This window comes from Culex pipiens, chromosome 2 (genome assembly GCF_016801865.2).
Source record: "Culex pipiens pallens isolate TS chromosome 2, TS_CPP_V2, whole genome shotgun sequence".
NCBI lineage: Eukaryota > Metazoa > Arthropoda > Insecta > Diptera > Culicidae > Culex > Culex pipiens.
This window is the reverse complement of record NC_068938.1, coordinates 219,615,094-219,638,984: the sequence shown is the minus strand read 5'-3', so window position 1 is coordinate 219,638,984 and position 23,891 is coordinate 219,615,094. Positions and strand designations below refer to the sequence as shown.

At 39.6% G+C, this 23,891-nt stretch overlaps 5 protein-coding genes across 11 annotated transcripts in view; 4 read left to right on the top strand and 1 right to left on the bottom strand.

The window, feature by feature from the left end:
• The first annotated feature begins 221 nt into the window (after positions 1-221).
• LOC120425825 (sarcolemmal membrane-associated protein-like) lies at positions 222-7,670 on the top strand. Its single transcript, XM_039590443.2, has 9 exons — positions 222-591; positions 3,573-3,728; positions 3,793-4,142; positions 4,205-4,517; positions 4,575-4,721; positions 4,782-4,922; positions 4,985-5,114; positions 5,172-5,635; positions 5,696-7,670. Exons 1-9 carry the CDS (start codon positions 238-240, stop codon positions 6,632-6,634), a joined length of 2,994 nt encoding a protein of 997 aa, XP_039446377.1. The 5' UTR covers positions 222-237; the 3' UTR covers positions 6,635-7,670.
• Positions 7,671-10,904: 3,234 nt separating this feature from the next.
• On the top strand, positions 10,905-12,829 carry LOC120425826 (uncharacterized protein F21D5.5-like). Its single transcript, XM_039590444.2, has 3 exons — positions 10,905-11,067; positions 11,125-12,583; positions 12,642-12,829. Exons 1-3 carry the CDS (start codon positions 10,926-10,928, stop codon positions 12,763-12,765), a joined length of 1,725 nt encoding a protein of 574 aa, XP_039446378.1. The 5' UTR covers positions 10,905-10,925; the 3' UTR covers positions 12,766-12,829.
• Positions 12,830-12,866: 37 nt separating this feature from the next.
• Positions 12,867-13,470, bottom strand: LOC120425827 (perlucin-like). Its single transcript, XM_039590445.2, has 2 exons — positions 13,310-13,470; positions 12,867-13,250 (listed from the first exon to the last, which is right to left on the bottom strand). The coding sequence occupies exons 1-2, from the start codon at positions 13,403-13,405 to the stop codon at positions 12,867-12,869; spliced, it is 480 nt and encodes a 159-aa protein (XP_039446379.1). The 5' UTR covers positions 13,406-13,470.
• A 4,104-nt stretch (positions 13,471-17,574) lies between these two features.
• On the top strand, positions 17,575-18,894 carry LOC120425835 (perlucin-like). 6 transcript variants are annotated; one of them, XM_052707826.1, is made up of 5 exons: positions 17,575-17,733; positions 17,792-18,137; positions 18,256-18,348; positions 18,452-18,583; positions 18,644-18,894. In XM_052707826.1, exons 1-3 carry the CDS (start codon positions 17,623-17,625, stop codon positions 18,258-18,260), a joined length of 462 nt encoding a protein of 153 aa, XP_052563786.1. In that variant the 5' UTR covers positions 17,575-17,622; the 3' UTR covers positions 18,261-18,348; positions 18,452-18,583; positions 18,644-18,894. The 6 variants fall into 6 exon arrangements, with proteins under 6 accessions (XP_052563786.1, XP_052563785.1, XP_052563784.1 ...); XM_052707825.1 differs by having other exon boundaries at positions 18,432-18,583; XM_052707824.1 differs by having other exon boundaries at positions 18,256-18,583.
• A 3,142-nt stretch (positions 18,895-22,036) lies between these two features.
• LOC120425828 (diacylglycerol lipase-beta-like) overlaps positions 22,037-23,891 on the top strand; it is a 56,421-nt gene continuing 54,566 nt past the window's right edge. The window contains exon 1 of one of the 2 annotated variants that reach the window (XM_039590446.2): positions 22,037-23,134. The gene's annotated coding sequence lies outside the window, so the exon portion shown is untranslated. The remainder of the gene's footprint in view (positions 23,135-23,891) is intronic. The other variant, XM_039590447.2, reaches the window with a different exon arrangement.

Genomic DNA, 23,891 nt, shown 5'->3' with positions numbered 1-23,891 from the left:
GCTTGGCGAATTAATGCTCCCCGAGCCCAAGACGGTATCGATGTTATCATCCACCCCCCTTTGGTCTCACCTGTGCTGGTTGTTGTTGCCCCAGGGCACGACGATTACCGGTTCAGGTGTGTCGGGAAACTCTCTCGCAAGTGTCTTTCTGTTTGTTTGTTTTTGTTTCCATTTCCATTTCGAGCCGCGGCACAATCTAACTGACTTTCTTTCCACCTTTTTTTCTCCGCGCAGGTCATGGTGATTATAAACAATAGAGATGATTATTTATCCTTCCTGAAAGTGCCAGGAGTAAGAATGCAAACTGCTGTAGTGAGCAACAACAACTCCTCGACGACGACACTCACCAGGGACTCGCAGGTCCAGCAGCAGGTTCAGCAACAGCAGCAGCAAAACAACAACAATAACAACAACAACATCGCGTTGCAGAACAATACCAACGGCAGCAGCAACAACAACAACGGCATCAACAGCAACGGAGTGAATGTCAACAACAACAATAACAACAACAACAACATTAACAACAATAACGGCCTCCCGGGACTGGCCAAGGCGGTGCTGATCTGCCGGCAGAATTCGCACCCCTTCAATGTAAGTATGAAGCAGTTGTGTTTGAAAAAGTTCAACATTATTATTTTAGCTCTTTTATAATGTTGAATTTAACATTTAGAAAAATCTCTGTTTATAATTTCTAAATAACTGTAGCAAAAGGTGTACTTTTTTCTCAATTTTGCAAAAGTGGTATGGATTAAAAAATTAATTAGCATCAAAATTAAATTAATCAAAATTTGCCAAAATTTTAAAAATTGGAAATTTAATTTTGCAAATTTTACATGATTTCTATTGTATACTATAGTTGTAACTGAACGTTGAAGAGAATTCATGACAAAAGGGCGAACGACTTAAGGTCGAATGCCAAAAGGTCGAAAGTGAACGAAAGTTTTTTTTATCATTTTTTTTTTTTTAGATGGACTCACAAAATATTTTAGAATTACTACTTTTTCAATCAATTGTGCTCATGTTTGAATGAATTCGAGCCAACCATTTCATTTGGGCACAAAAACAAAACTTAAACATTCGAGATTATTCCACTATTCCATTCGTAAGTACACTTCATAAATGCCCTCCAAGAATCAGCTTGATAATAAAAATTGAAAAAAATAAAAACACAAAAGGGCATATCACAATGTTCACTCCAAACAAAAAAAAATGTCCAAATGTGCCCTTTTCGTTAGTTTTTCGTAGTTGAGGATTTTTTTTGCGTTATAAAGTGAACTTTTCATACATTCTTAACACTAATTCACTTCAAAACATAGTTTGGTTTACTTTTCACCAAGGATTTCTGAAAAAAAAATCGTCAAACTACAAAATTTCATTTCCTCCCGCGACTGCTATTCTGTACACTTTTGAAGAATTTTCAAGTTTCACATACCTCATTCTATCACAAAACTTCACCAATTTTCAAAATTACCACTGAATTCCTCATTATATCTAACTAAATGAAAGTGACAGCGATTTAGTGCCCTTTCAGTTCTCTTCGAAATTGCATTTAGAAAAGGGCCCATTATGAACAACAGTTGGAAAATTAAAAGGGCCTAATAACGAGATTTTTTTTTTTTAATTTTGAGTTTTATTGCGAAAATCAACATAAATTAAGAAGCATTAAAGCAGAGTTGAGGATAACGATGTGTTTTATCTTATGATCAGTAAAAATAGCATCGGTCGAGCCTCTTATTTAAATTGGAATTAGAATAAGTTTCCACTTTTTGCCAGCTATTTTCTCGAATCGCGGTTTTTGTTTTTGTGCCCTAATGACATGTTTGGCTCGAATTGAGAAAACAAAATTCACACAATTTTTACGACAAGAAAAACTTGTTTTAAAAGACATAAAAAAATGTCGACATATTTCATTTTGAAGAATGGACTTTTCTTTAAAGAACTGGTTATTTTTGAAAGAATGGAAAAGCTCACCAAAATATTACAACCACCAAGAAAAGTTTTTAACCCTGTAACGCCCATGATTACTCCAGAGCACCACTAATTGTTGTCTTCAAAATTAAAATTCTCTGCAATCATGCATTTTTTCAACCTGGTTCAACCTGTGTTAGTTTATATAGAATGTTAGCTTATAAACATTAAAATTTCATCCAATTTGGTCGATCCAGTTACGAGTAATGGTGAAATCGTAAAAAATCGCGATTTTGCTCTGGGCGGGAAGGGTTAAAGAATGGAAAATCTCTTTAAGTATTTTTAAAAGTCAAACTTTGTCTTTTTGAAAGAAACATTACAACATTTCTAGCACAACAATGCAAAAGGCCGTTGTGGATTTGTAAACAAAGAGTGTATCTTGCTCACGCTAGATGATGTTTACAACTGGCATGAAAGGGATACAATCTTTGTTTACATACCCACAAAAGCCCTTTTCAATTGTTTTGCTTGATTTGTTATATAATGAAATAATTAGAAGTAACTTTTTTTTAAAGAATTAAAAAAAAACTCTACAAAATATTTGAAAGAACAGAAAAAACTTACTACAATATTAAAGAAAAGAAAAGATTGTTTTTGAAAAAGGAAAAATAACTAAATTTTTTTGAAGTGCCACTTTTTTATGTATTTAGGTCATGTTTGAAAGAACGGTAAAACTTACAAAAAGTATAGTTTTATTTACAGAAAGGCAAATCTCTAAAAATATTTTTAGAAGTCAGACTTTTCCTTTTAGAAGAACTGAATATGTTTGAATTAATGGGATAGCTCCCCATAATAGTTAGCACATATTTTTTAAACTAATGAAATGTAAGTGGGCCAATTCGGATTTGTAAACAAGCATCCCCACTTACATTTGCACAGAAAATACGGGTTTGTTTGTAGGAATAATTTGTTTACAAAAGTATTTTAGTGGTCTGACTGTTTCTGCACATGGTTCAATACAGGTATTCTATGTTGGAAAATTCACAATAGAATTTTGTTTAATTTTTTTCTACATTCGACCTTATGTCCTTTCGACCTTTTCCATTCGACCTATTGGCATTCGACATTTTGTCCATTCGACCTTTTGTCGCATAACCATTTGCTGGAGACATTAAATAGATCAGAAAATCTCTCCTCAGGACGCATATTTTTTCCATGTTTTTATTGTATGGAGACTTGTATGGCATCTACTGAACGAAATCATTCTGACATTTCCATTATTTTTACTTTCAATGGACAGGCCTACTGTGTTAATTTAATCGCAAAGATGATTCTTTGAAATGGATTGTGTTTTCGTAAGGATTGTTTAAACCTGTGTTAAAACAACTATTCATTTTTACAGGGGAAAAAGAATCGTGACGATCCTCGAAAATGTGTTTCGACAAATTCTTAGATTCTATTTTCCGTAGTTTTACCGCAACAACTCGCTATTGATTCAGTTTATTTTGACGATTCTTTCGACCGTAGTGTTTGCATGAGTCATAGTAATAACTTAGACAAAATTGTCTTTTTGATCTGCATTATTTAATTTGAGGAGGAGGGTCAATTCCACATTAACGAGTGAATAATAACCATGCTGCTGTTGGTTGTTGTTGTTGTTCCAGAACCGCACCCTATTTCTCGAACCCCACCAGGAGGTCAAGGTTGGCCGGTCCGTCGCGCGGAACCGCGTCTCGGAGAACAATGCCATCTTCGACTGCAAGGTGCTGTCGCGGAACCACGCCGTCCTCTGGTACAACGACGGAAAGTTCTTCATCAAGGTGAGATTCAATCAACTCAGAAGAATTGGTTAAGACTAAATTAGATTTTTTTCACCCTCTACAGGATACGGGCAGCAGTAACGGTACCTTCATCAACAATGTGCGCCTCAGCCAGACGAGCACCGAGTCGGAACCGTACGAGGTCAGCTCGGGCGATATCGTCCAGTTCGGGGTGGACGTTATGGAGAATACGCGCCGCGAAACGCACGGCTGCATAGTGGCCACGCTGAAGCTGTTCCTGCCGGATGGGCGCGAAACCAAGGCGAGCCAGTCGATCGGGGTGGGCGGCCAGAGCACGAAGATCCCGCCGGTGGATCTGTACCGGCTCAACCAGTACATTCAGGAGGCGAACCAGCGCGAGCAGATCCTGGAGACGAAGCTGACGAGTCTGCAGAAGATGGTGGAGGCGACCAAGTACTAGATTGCTGGCTGCTGGCTTTGAGCGTAGATATTAATTCCTTCTCTTGTTGTTTTAGACAAAATTCGGCCCTCGGCTGGCAGGCCATGATCGACGAGGACCGGCTGCTCAGCCGCATCGACATGCTCGAGAAGAAGCTGCAGTACTTCCAGAAGGGCATGACCGACGACAAGCTGCGCGAGGAGGTGCTGAAGCTGCAGGACGAAAAGTACCAGTACCAGAACTCGGCCAAGGAAACGCTGTGGAAGGTGCACCAGGAGCGGCTGGACGCGACCCACAAGCTGACGGCGATCGAAAAGGCCCTGTGCAGCAGCGAGGACGAGTGTTCGTTTTTGCGCGAGCAGCTCAGCAAGACGCAGCTGCAGTTACAGGTTTGTGGCTGGAAATTGTGCTGGGAAGACACCCGGAACTAAATTTTGACTTTTCAGGAAGTAACTGGCAGACTGGATGCACTGCAAAATCAGTACGACGAGCGGGTTTCGGCCGGCGAGGAGCAGCTCAAGGCGAAAGAATCTGAAGTGTCCAATCTGAGTCACGAGATCAACCTGCTGCAGGAGAAGATTAGCTTCTACGCGGTGAGTTGTGGTCAGTTGTTCGCCATTACGTTCAGTTACTAATTGGTTGACTATTTGTAGTTCTACGCCTCGGACGAAGACGATCAACAGCAGCAGCAGCAAGAGTACAACAACTCGGCGGTCTCGGATTGGCTGCTCAAATCTGATATTAAGAAATTGGAAGGATCTGAAGATATTATTAAGGCTATTTGTAACGATGCCGTGAGTTTGACTTGTGGTTGAAGACCGAGCAGGAGATTGATTTAAGTTTTTTGTTTTAACAGGAAGCTGATGCGAACTCGGACGAGAAGGAGATAAACCTGGAGGACAGCGTGATGCAGCTGCAGAAGCGGATCATGACGTTGGAGCGTAATATCTCACTGTTTATGGAGAACGACAGCAGGGTCGAGAATGGTGCGTTGAATATCCAACTCAATCAAAATTTCGTTCTAACTCCTCGCATTTTTCCAGAAAACAACGAGCCAAACGACAACGCCAGCGTGACTTCGACGTCGACGACCAACACGACGGTTCCGGGTGCCGTGTCCAACGACAACGCCGCCGATCCCGCGACGATCGCCGACGGCGAAGAGTGCGACGGAAATCAGAACGTGCAAAACGCAACCGGAGAGTCCGACTCCCAGCCGTCCACGAACGAGACCACAACGACGACGACGACCACCACGGCGGCCACAATTGCCAACTCGAACGCGGATCAGCCACAACAAAACCCGCCAAAGCGATCCTCGTCCGGCACGAAACTGCCGGCCCACCTGAGCTGCGAGCTGAACCAGAACGTGCTGCGGCGGAATCTCAAACACATCAAGAGCGAGTGCGCGCTGCTGCTGCGGCAGGTCAGCAAGGTGCGCGAGGACAACCGCAAGAGCGACGACAGCGTGGTGGCCAAAGTCAAGTACGACGAGCTGGAGGGCGAGGTGAGTTGGTTGGGCCGCTTTTCGTCTCTTGGGATTTTTCATGCTGATTTTTATTTGTAGTTGCGAACGCTCAAGCAGGAGCTGGAGTCCCGGCCGAGGTCGGACGAGCTGGACAAGAAGCAGCAGCAGTGCGATAGTCTGAGCGAAAATCTGGCCACGTTGCGGATCGAGGCGGACGAGCTGCGGGCGTTGAACGATCGCTGCCAGGACGAAATGGAACGGATGGAGAACGAGTTGCTCAAGCAAAAGAACATGGAGAACGAGAAGCACAGTGCAATGGCGGCGCTCCACAAGCAGGAGGCGTTCTCGGTTGAGGAAGTAGCCGTGGGGAAGGCCGAAGAAGAGGCGGTGCCAACGAAAGTGATCGAAGTGGCGTCCGTTGAGACGCAAACCGAAGTCGAGGAACCGGTCGTTTTTAGCGCCGATGCGAGCGAAAGTGATGCCTCGATATGTTCGAATCTGGGCGAGCTGGACGAAGATGACGATGACGACGATGAGGAAGATGACGACGAGAAGACGGAAACGATCGACACTACCGAGATATTCGTGGGCCAAAAGTTGCTACAGTTGAACGAAAGTGGCCTCGAAACGACTGATTCAGCGACCAGCAATAGCCATAGCATCAGCATCAGCAGCAGTCCAAACGATAGCAATCTCAGTCTCGAGGGTGAGACGACGCCAGTGACGGTGACCGGCGGCGGTGAACCCAACGGAAGCATCCTGGAACGGGTCGAGAATCTGCCGCTGGAGAGCAGTAGCATCGAGCACGAGCTGGAGCTGATAAACCATCCGGATGTCCAGCGGGAGGAGGAACTGATTGCATTCAAGGAGAAATATACTCATCTCACGCAGGAGAACATCCGGCTCAACCAGCAGCTGCAGAAGCTGAGCGACGACTTTAGCCACTTCAAGAGCAAATCGGTCATGAATCTTCTGATGTACATAGCGCCCGTTATTGTTATCATTGGTTATTTACTGTTTAATCGTGTAGTATCGTAAAAGCAGCACTAGCAGATATTATTTTGTTCAGTTTTGCTCAGTTGCAGAGATTAGAGAATTTATAAATATTTATTTCAACTTCAGCTAAAAGCAGAGCGGGAGAGCCAGGATAGGATCTTCATTTCGTACTTTATTTCGCGCGCCTTAATCACACGAGTTAAAAATTCAACGCACGATTTGCAAAACTACCCCTTCCTTTTTCGGCCAATAGCTTTAAAATTTAGGTTTCTATTCTTTCAATACATGTGTCTGTAGTTAAAATGTATTTATTATATCACCCAGAACGAGAAAATGTACTAACAGTTATTTAGAGGAAACAAAAACATGAAAATCAGACGTGGAAAGACGTGGCGCAGAAGGAGGAAACAGGATCAACTCACTCTTCTTACTTTCTGAACGCACGCGCGTGCATAATAATATTCAAGTAACGATAGCAAGAATCACTCTCTTTACAACAAACCCACACAACCGTACGAGTTTTAGAATTACACACACATGCACACACTTTCCAAGTCCGGTGCGGTGTGGAAGTGGACGCGGACAATTATTATGCCCTATATCAGGTTAGCTTTTATAAACTCACAACACCCACACAACAAAAACACACACACACATTTAATCTATAGATAATACACGCGCTCCTAAACTAACGTAAAGCTTGAGAAATTTGCGAAGGTGGTGAAAATCAGGTCTTCAAACGCGATTGAATTGTGGTGTCGTCCTGAACATGATCAAAATCTACAAAAAATCCCAACTGTACATTCTCCACACACACAAAAAAACGCCATCCCGAAAGAAAAAGAGAAACTCGAATATGAATCCCGAAACTCGAGCATATTACACACGTTGTAGCATATATATTACAGACAAGAGTACAAACCCAGAGAGACGACCCGTGCGCGACACACACGACCTGCACGACACATGACACGAGGGACAAATAATCGCGTGCGTAAGATTTCTGCGTTTCAAGAGGAAGAGAGGGCCACGTAAATCGTAATAATAATATGCCAATGAAGAGAGTTGCTAAAACGAACTGCTAATAACTGAGAACCCGGTTGAGAAGGAGAGGGCTCGAAATGTGTTTTGATCGTTGCAAATAAAGAAGTTAAGCAAAAAAATCAGCCAAGTTGAAGGGCGAGCGCTTGAAGTGAACAAACAAAAAACTGTGTACATTTATAAAATATACTTCATGAATGATGAACGATGGTGTCCGATGTCGGGGCACCGTATCAACTGCAAATAAAGAGAGAATTACAATAATAAATGCTGATTGTTTGTTTCTAAGTTTCCGAAAAAAATACTACTGTTAAATTGTTTACAACTATGCTAAATATTCCTTTCGCTGTTTTTAATTCACGATTTGATTTTATTGGTGAATAATCATCGTCTCTTCGCGAGAGCGAAGAACTCCGACAGCCAGGTGGAACGCTGCGACTTTTTTTTACTTGTCCTGCTTCTCGAGGTAAGTTTTGCGTGCGTTGCATCCACGATAGTTGCTGGTATGGTAACCTCCACAGTTGGCGCACTTGATGCGCGGTTTGGTTTGCTCTGCGTAGTCCCCCAAGTGATGACTTGATTGGTTTGTCTTTTTTTCATAGCTGTGAATTACTGTTTAAAATTGAAATTCAATGTCAGCCAATGTTTGCATCTCAGGGCATCTGCAGCGCTGGGGTGCAAATCAAATTTGCACCCGGCTTATGAATACCGAGATCAAAAAAAACACATTGAAAAAACTCCGTCATTCCCACCCTTCCCACCGCTAGGGTAGCAAATTTGCCACCGAAAAAAGCCCAGCGCGGGAGGCATATATGTTTTTTTTGTTTTTTGTCCTTGTTTTCCTTCAAAATCAATAATTATGCCCAGAAATGCTAAAAGTTTATAAAACTTGTTAATCCTATTGACAATTTCAAAGATTTTTTTTCGAAAATGTCGAGAGTTCAACAATTTGCTACCCGATTTGAATCTCACCAAATTTGCTCTCGAGTTTGCCCCCGAGTCTCTCACCGCGCGTAAATAGCAAAGCAGGTACCAAATTTGATATCTAGTTAATCTGAAGAAGAAAAATATGTGTCGGAAACTGTCGGGTACTCTTTTTCTGATACCCGACAAGTACCGGCAGGCAGGGAGCAAAGTTTATGTAGAGATTATGGGTTGCAGGATTGAATACGTAATAAATTATTAAATGAGTATTAACTTATTATAAGGTTGATATAATTCATAAATAAGAGTTTAAAGCGCAACAAAAAATGCGCAGATTGCGGATTGAGTGCGAGAGCGCGCTAGCGAGCTGCGAGAGAGAACAACGAGCAAGAAAACAGCGAGATGCGCGCGGCCGGCGAAAGAGAGAATGAAGATTGTCAAATCAGTTTTGTGGTTAATTTGTGTGGAATAAGACGTGTTGTTTGTTAATTGCAAAATATCTGTGTTTTCATTATAAAAGAAAGTTCCCGATCACGAATGTTTAGAATGTGTGTTTCGGAGATTTTTGGATGTCTGCTCTGGTTGGTGATAGCAACCATGAACAAAATTAAAAAAATAAAATAATTAGAAATTAAAAAAATATAAGATTTTGAAATTTTGATGTTCAAAAATATAGAACTTTAAAAATTCAAAAAAAAGATTCAAAAATTTAGAAATCTAGAAATTTAAAAATTTAAGAAATCAAAAATTAAAAAAATTGTGAAATTCAAAATAAAAAAAATCAAAAATTAAAAAAAAATTAAATTCAGAAATTTAAAAATTCAAAAATTTAGAAATTTCAAAATGTTAAAAAATTTAAAATTAAGAAATTCAAAAATTCAGAAATTCAAAACTTTAGAAATTCAGAAATTCTAAAGTCAAAATTTGAAAATTAAAAATTCGAAAAAATCCAAAATTTACTAATTTTTCGAATTCAAAATTATGTTTTTCAAATCGATAGATTTATTATCTGTTTTAATTTGTTGAAGATTTATTTTTTATTTTGTCTCCTATTGAATTTGGGTTTTTTCGTTATTTAAAAAAAAATCTGTATTTTTTTAAAATTTATTGATTTATTGTCTTTCAGGTCCTATAAACCAGCGATTCTCAACGGGGGTACCGGGCCTACTTGATTTACACGGCAGGGGGTACCAGCCTAGAAGAAGGTTGAGAATCGCTGCTATAAACAAATGTATTTTTTTCATTTTGTATTTTTTTTAAATTTTATAATTCTTTTATTTTTTTATTTTTTTATTTTTTTCAATTAAAAAAATACATTTTTCGGTGCTTGATTCGATTTTTCCGTGCATAATTTAATTTGATGCGGTAGCAAACAGGCTGAATACCGGGTAGCAAAGTGAAATCCCGAAGAACTGAGAGCAAATTTGCAAATTTGGTATACCGCAACAGGTACCGCGGTGGACGTGGGAAGCAAATTTGCTTTGCTTCGATGTTTGCCACCAGCGCTGGAGATACACTCAGGACCAACGATGCCAGATTGAGAAATCTGTATTTTCCTAAAAATAAATCAGATTCTGTATTTGAACTGTATCACGACAAAACATGTTTGAATCTAAGGACAGGTTTGTGATTTGTGGGTGATTTGGAATTTTACGTAACAATTAGGTCTTAAAATGAAGCTTAGATTGCTGATATTGTAATTGTAATTGATTGTTTATTTGTGACGAGAGCCTGTTAGTTTACAACTTTTTATCAGGTTAAGGAGGTAACTTTAAGATAGAAAACGGAGATAAATAAACCAACCAAATGGTTCCAAATAAAGCTAAAAATCCAAGTTAGATGCGGAAGGCTTAAACTAGTTATATTATTATTTACAGCGATAAAGCTTTTTTTCTGAGTGCAATGACCCTTTGTACGACCACAAAGAGTTTAAAATGGATTTTTGAATCAATTTGGAAAAATTAACCTCGCGGTCCTTCTTGACATAAAAGTTCCTACTTGACAGCTCGTTCCAAGTTGATCCATCGAAAAAATGTTGTCTTGTCGGTATTTTTTTGCATTAAAATGAAAAAAAGTGATCAGAAATGGTTTTTAATCGTGTTTTTTACCGTTGAACATAAAAATTGACAAAGGGCTTTAGTAGTAGTTACGATTTATCGTTTTTGAACTAAACAAAATTTTAATTTCACGTTCGTCATTTTGAAAAATCTCACGAAGCTTTGTGACATCTCTCTCCATCGCATATCTTTTCCAGTGGGCACAGAACTGTCATCGTCGGGTCGCGGTTCAAATTTCAATGTTGTTTTTGCGCTTTCGAAACGCCGCCAAATTTTCACAATCCCAGTACCTCGGCCAAATCCGCTCGAAAATGGACTCAAAAACGCTCAAAGAGTGCTTCATAAAGCCGCTGACGGACCGCCATCCGCCCATCCGGATCGACACCGAGCGCAAGTTCATCGGGCGAAGCCCGGAGACGCAGATCCAGGACCCGTGCTGCTCCCGGCAACAAGGTTGGTTACGGGTATTTTTTTGTACTGATGTGTTTTAATGGTGGTGTTTGCTTTTAGTTTGCTTGAAGGCCAATTTACCCGGTGGTTTCGTGTTGGTCAAATCGCTTGGGTCGAACCCGTCGGTGCTGAACGGGAAGCAGCTGGAGAAGGATTTGGGCTATGAGGCTTACGACGGGGACATCTTGGAGTTGCTGCCGGGGAATCACCAGTACACGTTTGAGTTTAAGTTTGAGGAGAAGAAGGTTAAGCCGACGAAGGAAAGGAAAGACTCGAAAAAAGAGGAGCGGGTGAAGAAGGACTCTAAAAAGGAGGAAAAGCGTGAATCTCACAAGAGGAGCCTGTCCAAGGATGAGAAACGTGACGATGGTGAGTCGGGGGAGAAGAAGTCGAAGAAGCGGAGGGAGGAGCGCACCGGAAGTAGTTCCAGTTCCGCCAGTGTTGAGAAGGTTAGCAACGGCGGTAGTTCGAAGAAGACGTTGGTGCCTACCAAAGAGTGCAAATGGGAGGATTTAGACGGGAAGCAGTTGTACATTTACACGAGCAAAGATTTGGTAGCGTCGGAGAAGGTTGCGTCGTATGACATGGACGGAACGCTGATCAAGACCAAATCGGGGAACGTGTTTCCTAAGACGATCGACGATTGGCAGATTGCTTTCCCCGAAGTACCTGGCAAGTTGAAGACGTTGCACAAAAACGGGTTCAAGATTGTCATATTTACAAATCAAGCTGGAATCTCGAAGGGAAAGTTGAAGATCGAGGAGTTTCGTACGAAAATAGAAGCTCTTCAGGCGAAGCTGAATTTGCCGATGCAGGTTTTCATTTCAACCGGAAAGGGCAAGTATCGGAAGCCGCTGACGGGAATGTGGGAAACGCTGTGTCAGCTGAAAAACGACGGAGTTAAGGTGGACAAGGCGCGCAGTTTCTACGTCGGTGACGCTGCCGGTCGTCCTGAGGTGAAGAAGCCGGTGAAGCGAAAAAAGGACCATTCTTGCGCGGATCGGTTGATGGCGCTGAACGTTGGAATTCCGTTCCTCACGCCAGAAGCACACTTCCAGAACGCCAAGGAGGCCGACTGGGTCAAACCGGAGTTTGATCCGCGAGTTGCCCTCGAAAAACGTCAACAACTCGACCCTCCGGGCAGCAAACTTACCTCTTCCCAGCAGGAAGTGATCGTAATGGTTGGTTTCCCGGGTTCCGGCAAGAGTCACTTCGCCCGGGCGCAACTCGAATCGAAGGGCTACGTTCACATCAACCGAGATGCGCTGGGGTCGTGGCAAAAGTGCGTCTCGCTGCTCGATAGTACGCTGAAGAGTGGAAAGCGAGCCGTCGTGGACAATACCAATCCGGACGTGGACAGCCGAAAGCGGTTTGTGGAGCTGGCAAAGAAGCGGAACGTGCCCTGTCGGTGCTTTGTCATGGGCGCCACCTACAAGCAGTCCCGGCACAACAACGTGTTCCGCGAGTTGACGGATCGATCGCATTCGTCGATCAACGACATGGTGTTCAATATGTACAAGTGAGTTGGGCTTTTGGGATCTTTTAAAATACCATTTTTGACGTGATTATTTTTTCAGATCGAAATACCAAGAACCTGCCCTCTCGGAAGGATTCGACGAAATAGTTAAGGTAAATTTCGTTCCCAAATTCGAGTCTGAAGCTGACGAAAAACTGTACAAGTTGTACCTGTTGGAGAGTTAAGTTGAATTTTACGTTAAGTTTTAAATTGTATTTATATCGAAGAATCACTGAACAAATTACGAAATCAAAAAATTTAATATCTACAACAGAAACTCCCCCACTTAAAACGGCGCCACACAATCGCACGGCACCTCCTCGCACACAAAGTAAAGCGACTGTCCGGCGCACCGGTTATCATTCCAGTGCCAAAAGTACTCCCAGCCCGGAATGTACGCCAACTGAAGGCAATCCTCCTCCCCGTGCTCGTTGTTCGGTTCGCCCCGGCGCCAGTTGGTGTACGTCACGCGTTCCCCCGTCCCCGTCCAGATGAACGTGCCCTCCTCGGCCAGGTCGCTACCGCCGATCCAGAAGCTGCAGTTGTCCTCCGAAAACTTGTCCGTCGCGCGGATAAACTCGGCCAGGGCGTTGTTTTCGGCTGCGGATTTTATCGTGACCAGCCGCATTCGCAGCGAGTTGCAGAACTCGTTCGCTTTGAACCAATTTGCCTGTTGAGAAGAATCTAAGTTCAAACAAACATTTGACTTACGGTTTTTCTTGATTTTACGCGAATACTCGGAATGTGGTAGGTTTTATTGGCACTACAAGCTAAAACAATTAAATTTACTGCCACGAACACTCCTAGACTTCTTTTCGACAACATTTTGGAAGCATTGATCACTGCTTATGTTGAGTCGAAGTCGAGTCTCACATTTAAATTGTGTTTGTTATTGATAAGAGCAGAGATTCGAAAGTTCACAATAAAAAAATATAATACAGTGAAACCTCTTTTTACGCGGTGGCGTTACGCTTTTTATTTCGTCGATTCCTCTGGAACTACGCAACATTTTTGCAATCTTTTAAAAGCAATTTGTAGGTTTTATTCAGCTCTACAAAATGCTTTTTGAAGCTTGCAAAAATATTGTGTAGTTTAAGAGCAATCGACGAAACAAAAGCGTAACCGCGTAAAAAGAGGTTTCTCTGTAATTGTAATAACATAGCACAGTGGGCGAAATGGAACCCAAAATCGGACTTAATTGACTGCGGCTGCTTCCCTGGTATGAAAAATAGTGTTTCTTATGTAAAAAAAATCCGGGGAATCGATTGGTGCTGGTTTTATCCACCGCACGAAACGGCAAAGGGTCAATTTTGCCCCAATTTCCCATTTTTTACATTTTTTCTTGAAAATCGGTCTGTATTTAGAGCGGAGGCTTTATGCGGCCATCCAAAATGCACTTAACTTATATGAAAATGTCCCAGGAATCCAGTAAAAATAATCACTTGCGCCGCAAAAATCATCTAGGGTCCATTTAACCCCAATTCCGCTATAAAAGCATTTTTTGCCGTTTTCAAATGTTAGGTCAGATTTAAAAAATCTGATAATATTTTTATCGTAAAGATCAGACAATTTTACATAAATATGACGATTTGCACTTGATAGTTTAACACATTTATGTTGATAAAAATAAAAATTATGTAAAAGGCAGTTTATTCTGAGTTTGGGCAAATTGGCCCAAAACTGATTCTTCAATCTTTTTATTTAGTTTAATTTCTATATCAACATAAATGTGTCAAACAATCAAGTGCAAATCGTCATTCTTATTTAAAATTGTCTGATCTTTGCGATAAAAATATTTTCAGATTTTTAAAATCTGACCTTGAATTTGAAAACGGCCAAAAATGCTTTTATAGCGAAATTGGGGTTAAATGGACCCTAGGTTTTTTGCGGTGCAAGTGGTTATTTTAACTGGATTCCTGGGACATTTTCACATAAGTTAAGTGCATTAAAGTCTCCGCGCTTAATCAGACCGATTTTCAAGAAAAAATTTAAAAAATGGGGTATTGGGGCAAAATGGACCCTTAGACGTTTCGTGCGGTGGATGAAACCATCTCCAATCGATTACCCGGATTTTTTTACAAAAGAAACACTATTTTTCATACCAGGGAACCAGACGCGTTCAATTAAGTCTGATTTTGGGTTCCATTTCGCCCACTGTGCATAGTCTACACATTTTAAAGCAAAAAGTTTTTTTAAATGCATTTTACACTCGTTCAGTTGTTTTGCAATCATTAGTGTTCAAAAAATGTTTGACGAAAATAAAAGTTTTAACGAAAAAAAAGTTTTTGCGATACTAAACATCGAAAATTTTCAAAAATTCAAAAGATTTTTTAATGAACCCAAACCCAAAAATTGATTTCGTCTGATTGCACTAAAATTCTCATTGACATTTCGAAGTTTAAAAAAAAAAATTTTCGGGCCGATTCGAAGGGGGGTGGCGGATGGGGGGGGGCCTTAGAAAACTAAATTTTTTCTGTTTCTTTTTCTTTAAGACGCTGTTTCTCAGCAACCAGAAGTCCATTCGTCAATGTCTCTAAGACAATTTTATAGCAACAGAACTTTAAAAAAAATCGGTAGTGGTCACTCATAGCATAGAATAGAGATAGGTAGAATTGCCACTTGCCGATTCCCCCTTGTAAACGTCAAGCGACACTGCCGACAGCGCTACCACTACTCGAAACGGGGAACTTCAGTCGAAATGCGCACTGTGCACTTTGATGGAACTGCCCTGTGCATTCTGGAGGGTGCGTTTTGTTTTACAGTGACAGATGGAAAAAACGTTCAGTTGGCAATCAAAAATGTGAAATGGTGCTTGGAAGCCGGATGAAAAGACGAGACTAGTGAAGGCGGTAGAACGTTAGGATTAGGCGCAAATTGCGGTTTAAGTTGGAGTGTGGAGTCTTTGCTGGAACACCACAACCACTTTTCTTTACTCCGAACGGCAAAATAGTCATTTCCTCTTCCGATTCTTCACTTGGTTTGACAGCGACAGCGAAATGTCAACATGACAAAACAGATGTCTTGGAGAAGTGAAAACGGGTGTCAACATATTTGGCATAATCTTGAAATTTAGAAAAAAAAGATGCTGATGCGAAATAAAAATCATTTAATCTTATTTAAAACAAATATCCTAGTTAAGGGATGCACTTATCTTGAATTTTCATAATTGTTTTGATTTGTTTTCCATGTTTTTTTAAAATCATTTTACATTTTTAATGAATAATATATATGTGCCAACCAGTTCTCCACATTCTTGACAGTATTATGCGCAGGGTGTTGTAGTTCCCCGTTTCGCCGCTGGCATCAGTTAGGCAGCACAGTTTTGTCCCCCGGTCGGTAAATGAGTGGCAATTCTATCTTTCTCTATTCTATGCTCATAGTCACTATTTAAAAAAAATCAAAAAACTGCAAATATCCAGATTTGTACGCCCGAAATGTCAAAATCGCGAAGTGGTACCAACATTATAAAAAAAAGTGTGGTTGTCGTGCCATGGCACTCTTTTTTATAATGTTGGTACCAATGCGTGATTTTGACATTCCGAGCGTGCACCATTCGTAACGCCATCTTTGCTTAAAAATCTGGATACAAAATCTCGAAAATAAAAAAAAATACGGTTTTGCCTTCCTCACCTCACTGAGGCAAGGCTATAAAATCACTCGAAAAATGAACTTCCTAAATACACCTCCTAGATATACCTTCACGTATACCTATCGACTCAGAAACAAATGTCTGTGGGGATGTGTGTAGACATGATTCTTTTTCCACACGATTATCTCAGAACTGGCTGAACCGATTTTGGCCGGATCCACCTTATTCTGTTCGTTTTGGGGTCCCCTAAGACCCTATTAAATTTTATTCTGTTTAGTGAAGTACTTTTAAAGTTATGCCATGCAAAAGCTTTTTAGAGCTACAAAAAGGGTGATTTTTGCATAACCTCAAAGGCCGGGTCTTTTTGCCTACGCACGAGAGTCGCGCAGCATGCGTATAGCCCAGTTGCCACATTGCTTAAGCAGTGTCTGCGTCTCTTCTGGAAAAAGTCTGTATTAATTATGTTGCTGAATACATCATTTTGTCTCGTAAATCTTTACACGAACTTTTTACTGAAATATACAACTCATTAAACATTGTTTTCTAAGACTAGGGGGGCAGCATGCAATTCCATCGTGCACCTAATTTTGGCATATTAGCACTTTTAAACTCAATTACAGCCCCCCCTTTTCTCTTTTAGTTTGGAGAGTTGGTAAAAAAAGAATTGAAAATTGCTGTTCTGGTAAAAACAATAATTATAAAAATCTTAAATTAATTTGTAAATACAACCTAAAATACAACATGAATGTGAGGAAGGTACCAACCACCTTAAAGTGGATTAAGTAACGTTTTTAAGAAATTGAGTTAATAAAAAAGTCGTCATTTTTTCCATGTACCTATTTTTTTATGAATAGTCCACAACAATTACACCTTTGTCGTAGACTCCAAATTGATCAGAACATTCATTCAAAAGTTACAGATTTTCGAATATTTAGGAACCATTTTTGTATGCATAGCTGCCAAAATTGTATGGAGACTTGTATGGGTGAACCAAAGACACAAAATAGTTTCTTTGGTCATAGGAAAGGCCCTCACAAATTTGAGCCAAATCAACAAAAAACTTAAAAATAAAAATGGTCGAAATCGGCCGATTTCGTAGAAAATTGCTCTACTGAAATTGATACTTATCGGATCAAGCTCAAATTCTATAGGGAGCTGTTCAGAGCTAGGGGACATCAGCACAAAAAAAAAGAAAAAAATGCATCGTCATAAAAAACAAATCTAACTTTTTGCGTTCTAAAAAATGATAAAGATATTGCTCCCTAAGTATTTTAAAATCCCAAAGTTGTTTGAAAAATTGCCCACTTTGATTTTTTTTTAAATAGATTGAAGACCGTCTACAAACGAGGATGCCGAGGGTTAGCGTGGTGACCTTTGCGAATAGAGTGTATGTATAATGATAGATTAGAGCTCGGCCGTATGATGCCTGTCCTGCACTTTAGTGAGCTCAAAGATGTTGCAGGTTAAGCATACGCTAACTTTAAAAGTTATTCTCATATTGCTTTCAATTGTTCAGCATGTTTCCCCGAATTACGTGAAGAAATATCAAATCCCCAACATAAGGGTAGGTCGTTCATTGAGGAGCAAAAAAAACCTGTTCAAACCCAAATCGTCCCTTCCAGGCAAATTGGTTCAAAGCGGTCGAGTTTTGCCACTCGATCGGGATGCAACTGGCCACAGTAGATTCCCGCGCAGACAGTGAGTCCCTAATCAGTTTCATCAAAAGCACGGACAAGTTCAACGAGCAAGCGTGTGCGTTCTGGCTCGGCGGGAGTGACCTATCGGAAGAGGGCACCTTTTCGTGGCAGGGCACGGGAAAGCTGGTCACGTACACGAACTGGTCCCCGGGAGAGCCGAACAACACCAACGGAACCGAGGACTGCATCCAGCTGGTGTACATTCCGCGGTTCGAGCAACGGTGGACCTGGAACGATAATGCGTGCAAGCGGGGCTACATGTACTTTGTCTGTGAGAGTCTGCCACAAAATTGTATTCAGGAGTTCAAATAAAACATCGCCGGGATCGTGATTCTGCGATGAGTACGGGGAATTTGTGCGTCATTTAATCACTTTGTTTACCCTTACAGCTTAGTATTTGTTGTTGATTTTGAAGATGGTTGAGCTGGGCAACAGATCGTCAAAACATGGACTGATCAGTCTTTGGAGTAAACCTGGTGGAGGTACATCATCTAGATTTTTCTTTAGCACATTTTTTTTTAAATTTTGTACGCTAAATTACGAATTTCTGTAAAAAAAATCACAGGTATCGTAATTTCTTAATAGGTAACTTATAAGTCGTAGAAGCAATCTGGACAAGCTAATTTACACAACCTAAAGACACTTCTTTGGATTCGAAAATGAAATTATTTAATTTATTTCTGACAATGCTTTGCATGCTTCTTTGCAAAAATCTGGGTAAGTATATTAAATTGGGTAATGTTTTTCAATGATTTATTTAGAAATTTCTTTCAACAGTTGGAGTGCACGGTGGACCAATGAGGGCTAAAATTTGCGAGCCGAAAGTGATTTACATGAAGCGCTGCAACATCTGTGTCTGCTCCGAAGACGGTTTCGATGAGGAATGTACCACGCTGCTTTGTCTAAATAATAATGAAGTTTTAGAATCAGCTATTCCACACATTTTTCCTAAGTTGTAGTACAGGTATATAAACGCTTTGTATTTTTGCAATTGTACAAATAAATACATATGTCTATGTCATGAATCATGCCATTGTTTTATATTTTAGTTTTAAAGTTTTTTGAGTTATTTTTTAAATATATATATCAGGTCACGTGTTAAAAATAAGAATCCTAGAACGTGAGAAATGTAAGAAAAATGTATGGTTTTATTTGAAATGGTCTTATAAACAAAGGGATGTGCCCCATTTGGCATAATGGATATATGGAATAACGGGTTTTCCATAGGAACATTAGGCGAAATCGATGTTAGGAAATGGTCCAATGCATTAGGGACGTTTGGCAGAATGGACATTTGGCATAACTCGTTCGAATACCATCAGGGACGTTTGGCATAATAATATTTTTGATTTGTTTTTGTTTTGATTATTTTTTTAAAAGAATATTCATAGTTCTGATTCTTTTTAGCAGATAATTTCACTTTTGGAGACGATTATTATTTTTCAGAAAATCAAGTATTTCTGTGATTTTTTCCCTTTTGCAGTATTTCTCAATAAAGCTTTTAAATGGAATTTTTCGTACATTTATTTAAAATTTTAATGTAAAAAAGAAAAAAAATCCTTTCTTTTTTAATTTTTCCCCTAGTCAAATATTTTTCAATTTCAATTTCAATTTCAAGCCCTAAATTCAACATTTCCATGAAAGAAGTGTTTTAAAATGCATTTTAACACTAGTTCAGTTGTTTTGCAATCATTAGTTTTACAAAAAATGTGACGAAAACAAAAATTTAAGCGAAAAAAAACTTTTTGCGATAATAAACATCGAAAATTTTCAAAAAATCAAAAGATTTTTAAATCAACCCAAACATGCTAAAAATGATTCTAAACGCAGGAGAATGCATTTTAAATTGATTCAAGCTGATTGCAGTTCAATTTCCATTGACATTTTGAAGTTTTTTTAAAAGTATTTTTTGTTGCTCCCTGATTTTTCAGCCCACATTTGAAGGGGACATTTGAAGGGAGAAAAAAAAAGTTTAAATAAAATTTGTACCAGCGTTAGAATGGAATAAAAATAAAGTTTTTAAAGCAATTTTGCACTTTTTTTTTATAAAAAAAAAATCTTAAAGTAGGGAAAATCTTTTTTTTTTTATTATTTGACATTTGAGTTTTTTAATGAAATTTTCCCTTCTTTTAATCAAAATTCAACCTATTTAAGGTAAAATTTCTTTGAAGATTCACATTTGCCATTATTGAAATGTTTGAAATTTGCGTTATTTTGCGTTTTTCCCTACCTTTATTAAAAAAAAATCAATTTATTTGCAGTTCAGTTTTTTATACAATTTACCCTTCTTAAAAAAATGCATAAACAATTTAATTGCAAAAAAAAAAAAAAATAAACAACAGAGGAAAAGTGTGCAGATATAAAGAGAAATGTTTTAATAGTACATCTTTAAGACACTTTCCTTTCTTCAAGTTGAATGCAAAAAAAAGGGAAAATTGTATTAAAAAACTTAATTGCAAAATATTCAATGAAGAGCAAAACCTACTTCCCATCTTGAGATTGAATTGGAAAAAAGGCGGGAAAATGTGAGTCTTTTTGACAGGTTTTTTTCTTTTTTAAAGTTAAATTTTGAATAAAAATTGGGAAAATTGCATTGGAAAAGCTCAATTGTCGATAATTCAAAGAGCACATCTTTTACTGGTTTTTCACTTCTTCAAGTTGAATTTTAAATAAAAGAAGGAAAACATTCAAAATATTTTGAAAGGAAAAAATAAAGTTAATAAAAGATTTTACCCTATATTTTTTAAAATTTAAATGTCACTAATAAGCTAAACATCTATTTCGGGGAAAATACTTTTTTTTTTCAAAAAATCATAAGGTTGGTACAATTTTTTTATTTTTTTTGTCACTCCTCCTCCCCTCCTCGACTCGGTGAGACGGCGGCAACATTTTTGACCATACTTCTCTATGGCTCAAAAGTTTCCGTGTACCTATTTTGTCATAATATTCCTCATCGATACTTACAACTTTGCTGAAGATACTAAATTGGTCAGAGTTAAAGTTAAAGATTTTTACGTACCATTTTTGTATGGACAGCTGCCAAAATTGTATGGAGTCTGTTATGGGTGAACCAATGTCACAAAATGGCTTCGTTGGTCAAAGAAAAGACCCCCACAAAGTTTGAGCCAAATAAAAAAAAATCATTTAATTTCATTTATTTGGTTGCTTTAACAAATACATTGGTGCAGTTGTTATCCTGAGCTGAGAATATGTACTACCTTTCAACAGCTGATTTTTTCTTAATTGAGAGAGAGTTACTCAGTTATTTACTCTTACTAAGAAGAACGAATTGGACAGAGAAGGAAAAAAAAATGCAAAAATAACCTTCGAAATAGCTAATAGATGTGGGAATAAAATAAAAAAAAGGGGAAAATAAAAATGGTCAAAATCGGCCGATTTCGTAGAGAATTGCTCAACTTGACGTATGCTTTCTAAACACTTTTTTCATTCAAAATTTTAAACTTGGATAGTTTGGAATTTGTTTAATGAATAATGGAGACGCATGATAAATCAACTCAGAATCAGGAAAACTCATCAAAAACTTGCACGCAACCTTCAATCGCCGAGCTTTCCAACCCGTCCAACGAGAGCGAGCTTTTTTCTCCACCGCAAGTTATGCTCACTCGCCCAGCTGAGCTTTCAATGTTATGCTCAGCTCCAGAGTTGAAAATCCGACGACTATGATTAATTTGGCGATTAATCGCTGCCTGTTACACCTCACGAATAAGACTGCTGAGAATAATCTTTATTCTCAAATTGCCACGACTAGCTGTCATTCGTCAAGAGTGCAGACGATGATTGTAACAACCCATGACCGCTGGTGTTAAATGGGGAAAATTATAATCAGATCGCAGCAAGTTGACGACTAAACCCAATCATTCAAATTTTTATTCGTCTATGCCACAGCCAGCGATCAAGTGTCAGTCGGGAAAGAAACGATCAAAGCATACTCAGAAGGCCTTTCTTCAGGCAATCGTTATTCGCTCGAAGGGATTTTTTTTCAACCTTGCTCAGCTCACAAAGGTAGAGCAACGACTGACGTCGCGACGCCCACTGGAGGCTTCTCACTGCCGCCGTGATGTGTGTGGTTTGCCGCGCCGGTCAGTCCAGCACAGCTTGCTACGTTCAGTCGCTAAAGTTATCTCGTCGAGTTTGCACGTTGTTTCTGCTGTCTTCTCTGTGTTGAGGGGTTGTGTTCTGGCGCGCGCGGGTCTTCGGGTCTATGGACTTGCTGTTTACCGTTTCTCTGCTCGCAAGGAGAAGTATAGGAAAGCTCTCTTATTTTTATGTAATGTATTCGCGCAAGGAGCCGTTCTAAACAAACATCAGCTGGTTTGTGTAGTGCTGGGGTGTTTGGTTGGGTGGTGTGGTGTAAAAAGCCAAGAAGTTTGATTGGGAGTTGTTTGCGAAACCTGGTTGGAGTAGGCTGTGGAGAGTACGCGCAAACGGAAAATGAGCGCGCGATTGCTGCGATTTTCGGGGGTTCAGAGACTGGGAACGGACTCTTCAAACTGTTCTGAGAGTTGAACACGCGAAGCAGTCGATCAAAACAGAGGATCGAGGAGAGTTGCTCTTAAGCGGCTCCGGCAAGTTGGTGGTGATTAAACAAAGACCCGGGAGTTCCTTGTGTGTGCGTTGATTGAATAGTGCTGCTGTGCTGATCTTCTTCTGTTTGCCCGGCAGTGTGTGGTTTCGGACTTCTGTTTCGTGTGTTTAGGCGGCTTCGTCGGCAGTGATATTGTTTGCTCTCCAAGTGCTCGTGAGGCTTGTCTGATTGGATTGAAGTTCGCTTCCGTGTGAGTTCGTGATAAGATTTGATTTCGCAGCGTTCCTCAACTACAGCAAGGTGTGAATTTGCCTTGGATTCATTGAGAGAAAAAATAAGGTTTACATATCTTAGCAGAGAGTGAGAAAAAAAAGTGAAAAATCACATCCAAGGCAAAAATAGCAAAAAAAAAATAAAAAAAGTTACGAAGGAGAAGAGAGAAAAAAAAAAACGATATTACCTCGCGCGAGTGCAGTAGTAAAGTGTTTGTGTATGGGTGTATAAAGAGTTTTTGCTTCTTACAACAAACATTTGAAGTGAAACTTGTTTGCCCGCCCTCGTGTGTCCTCCACGTGTCTCACCTGGCCGGTCGGTCCGTGGAGCTGGAGGGCGATCATCATCATCGTCGCCGTCATTGGGCTCGTCGAGAATTGCTGGGTGCTTCGATTTTGTGTGCTTTTCAGCGTCAAACGCCGCAACCCACCCCGCGATAGACCGAAAGAGTAAGTGAAATGCAATGAAAACTAATATTAAAAGTAACACGATGCCGGGGGGGAGGAAAATGGGAGTAAGGTTGAGAGAGGGGTGATTTTTTTTGTTGCTTTGCAATTGTGCACGTAATGCCTGTTGCCTGTGCGATTGTCATTCAGATTTTCTGTTGGCTTTGTGGCCGCAATGAAGTGATGGTGGTGTGTGCGGTCTGCGTGGAGAAGCATGAATGGAACTAAGCTTTGATCTATGAGCTTTGGCGGAGAGAAAAGTATCACCCGGAAAATGGTGTGATGTTTTCTCTTTGATGCTGTTGAAAGGAATTGATTTTACTGCTTTTTGTGTTTACAATTTGATTTTTTTTACCGAAAAAGCGTGGGATTCTAAAAAATGTCGACAGGAGTCATTTTCCAAAAATCAAAAAAAAAAAAAAAAATCATCACATTCCTTAGAAAATGGCATATGTTCTGAAAATGAATAACATAATTGTTTGTTTTTTTCTTCCCACACCATGGAAATGATACAAAAACTTTCGAAAAATTTACATCTTAATAAACCAGCAAAATTTACATTCAAATTTCTGAGAATGATCTCATCTGACTGTAAATTGTTCTTTCCACAACATGTGAAAGTTTATATGTAATGATAAAAAGTGCACTAGTGACGATTTCAGTTTGAATTTTTGAGCAAAGCAAACTGTTTAAACAAATAAAAAGCGATTTGGTCAACGCAGTGGCATCCGATTTTTGAAACTGTATTGCGTGTTAGCAA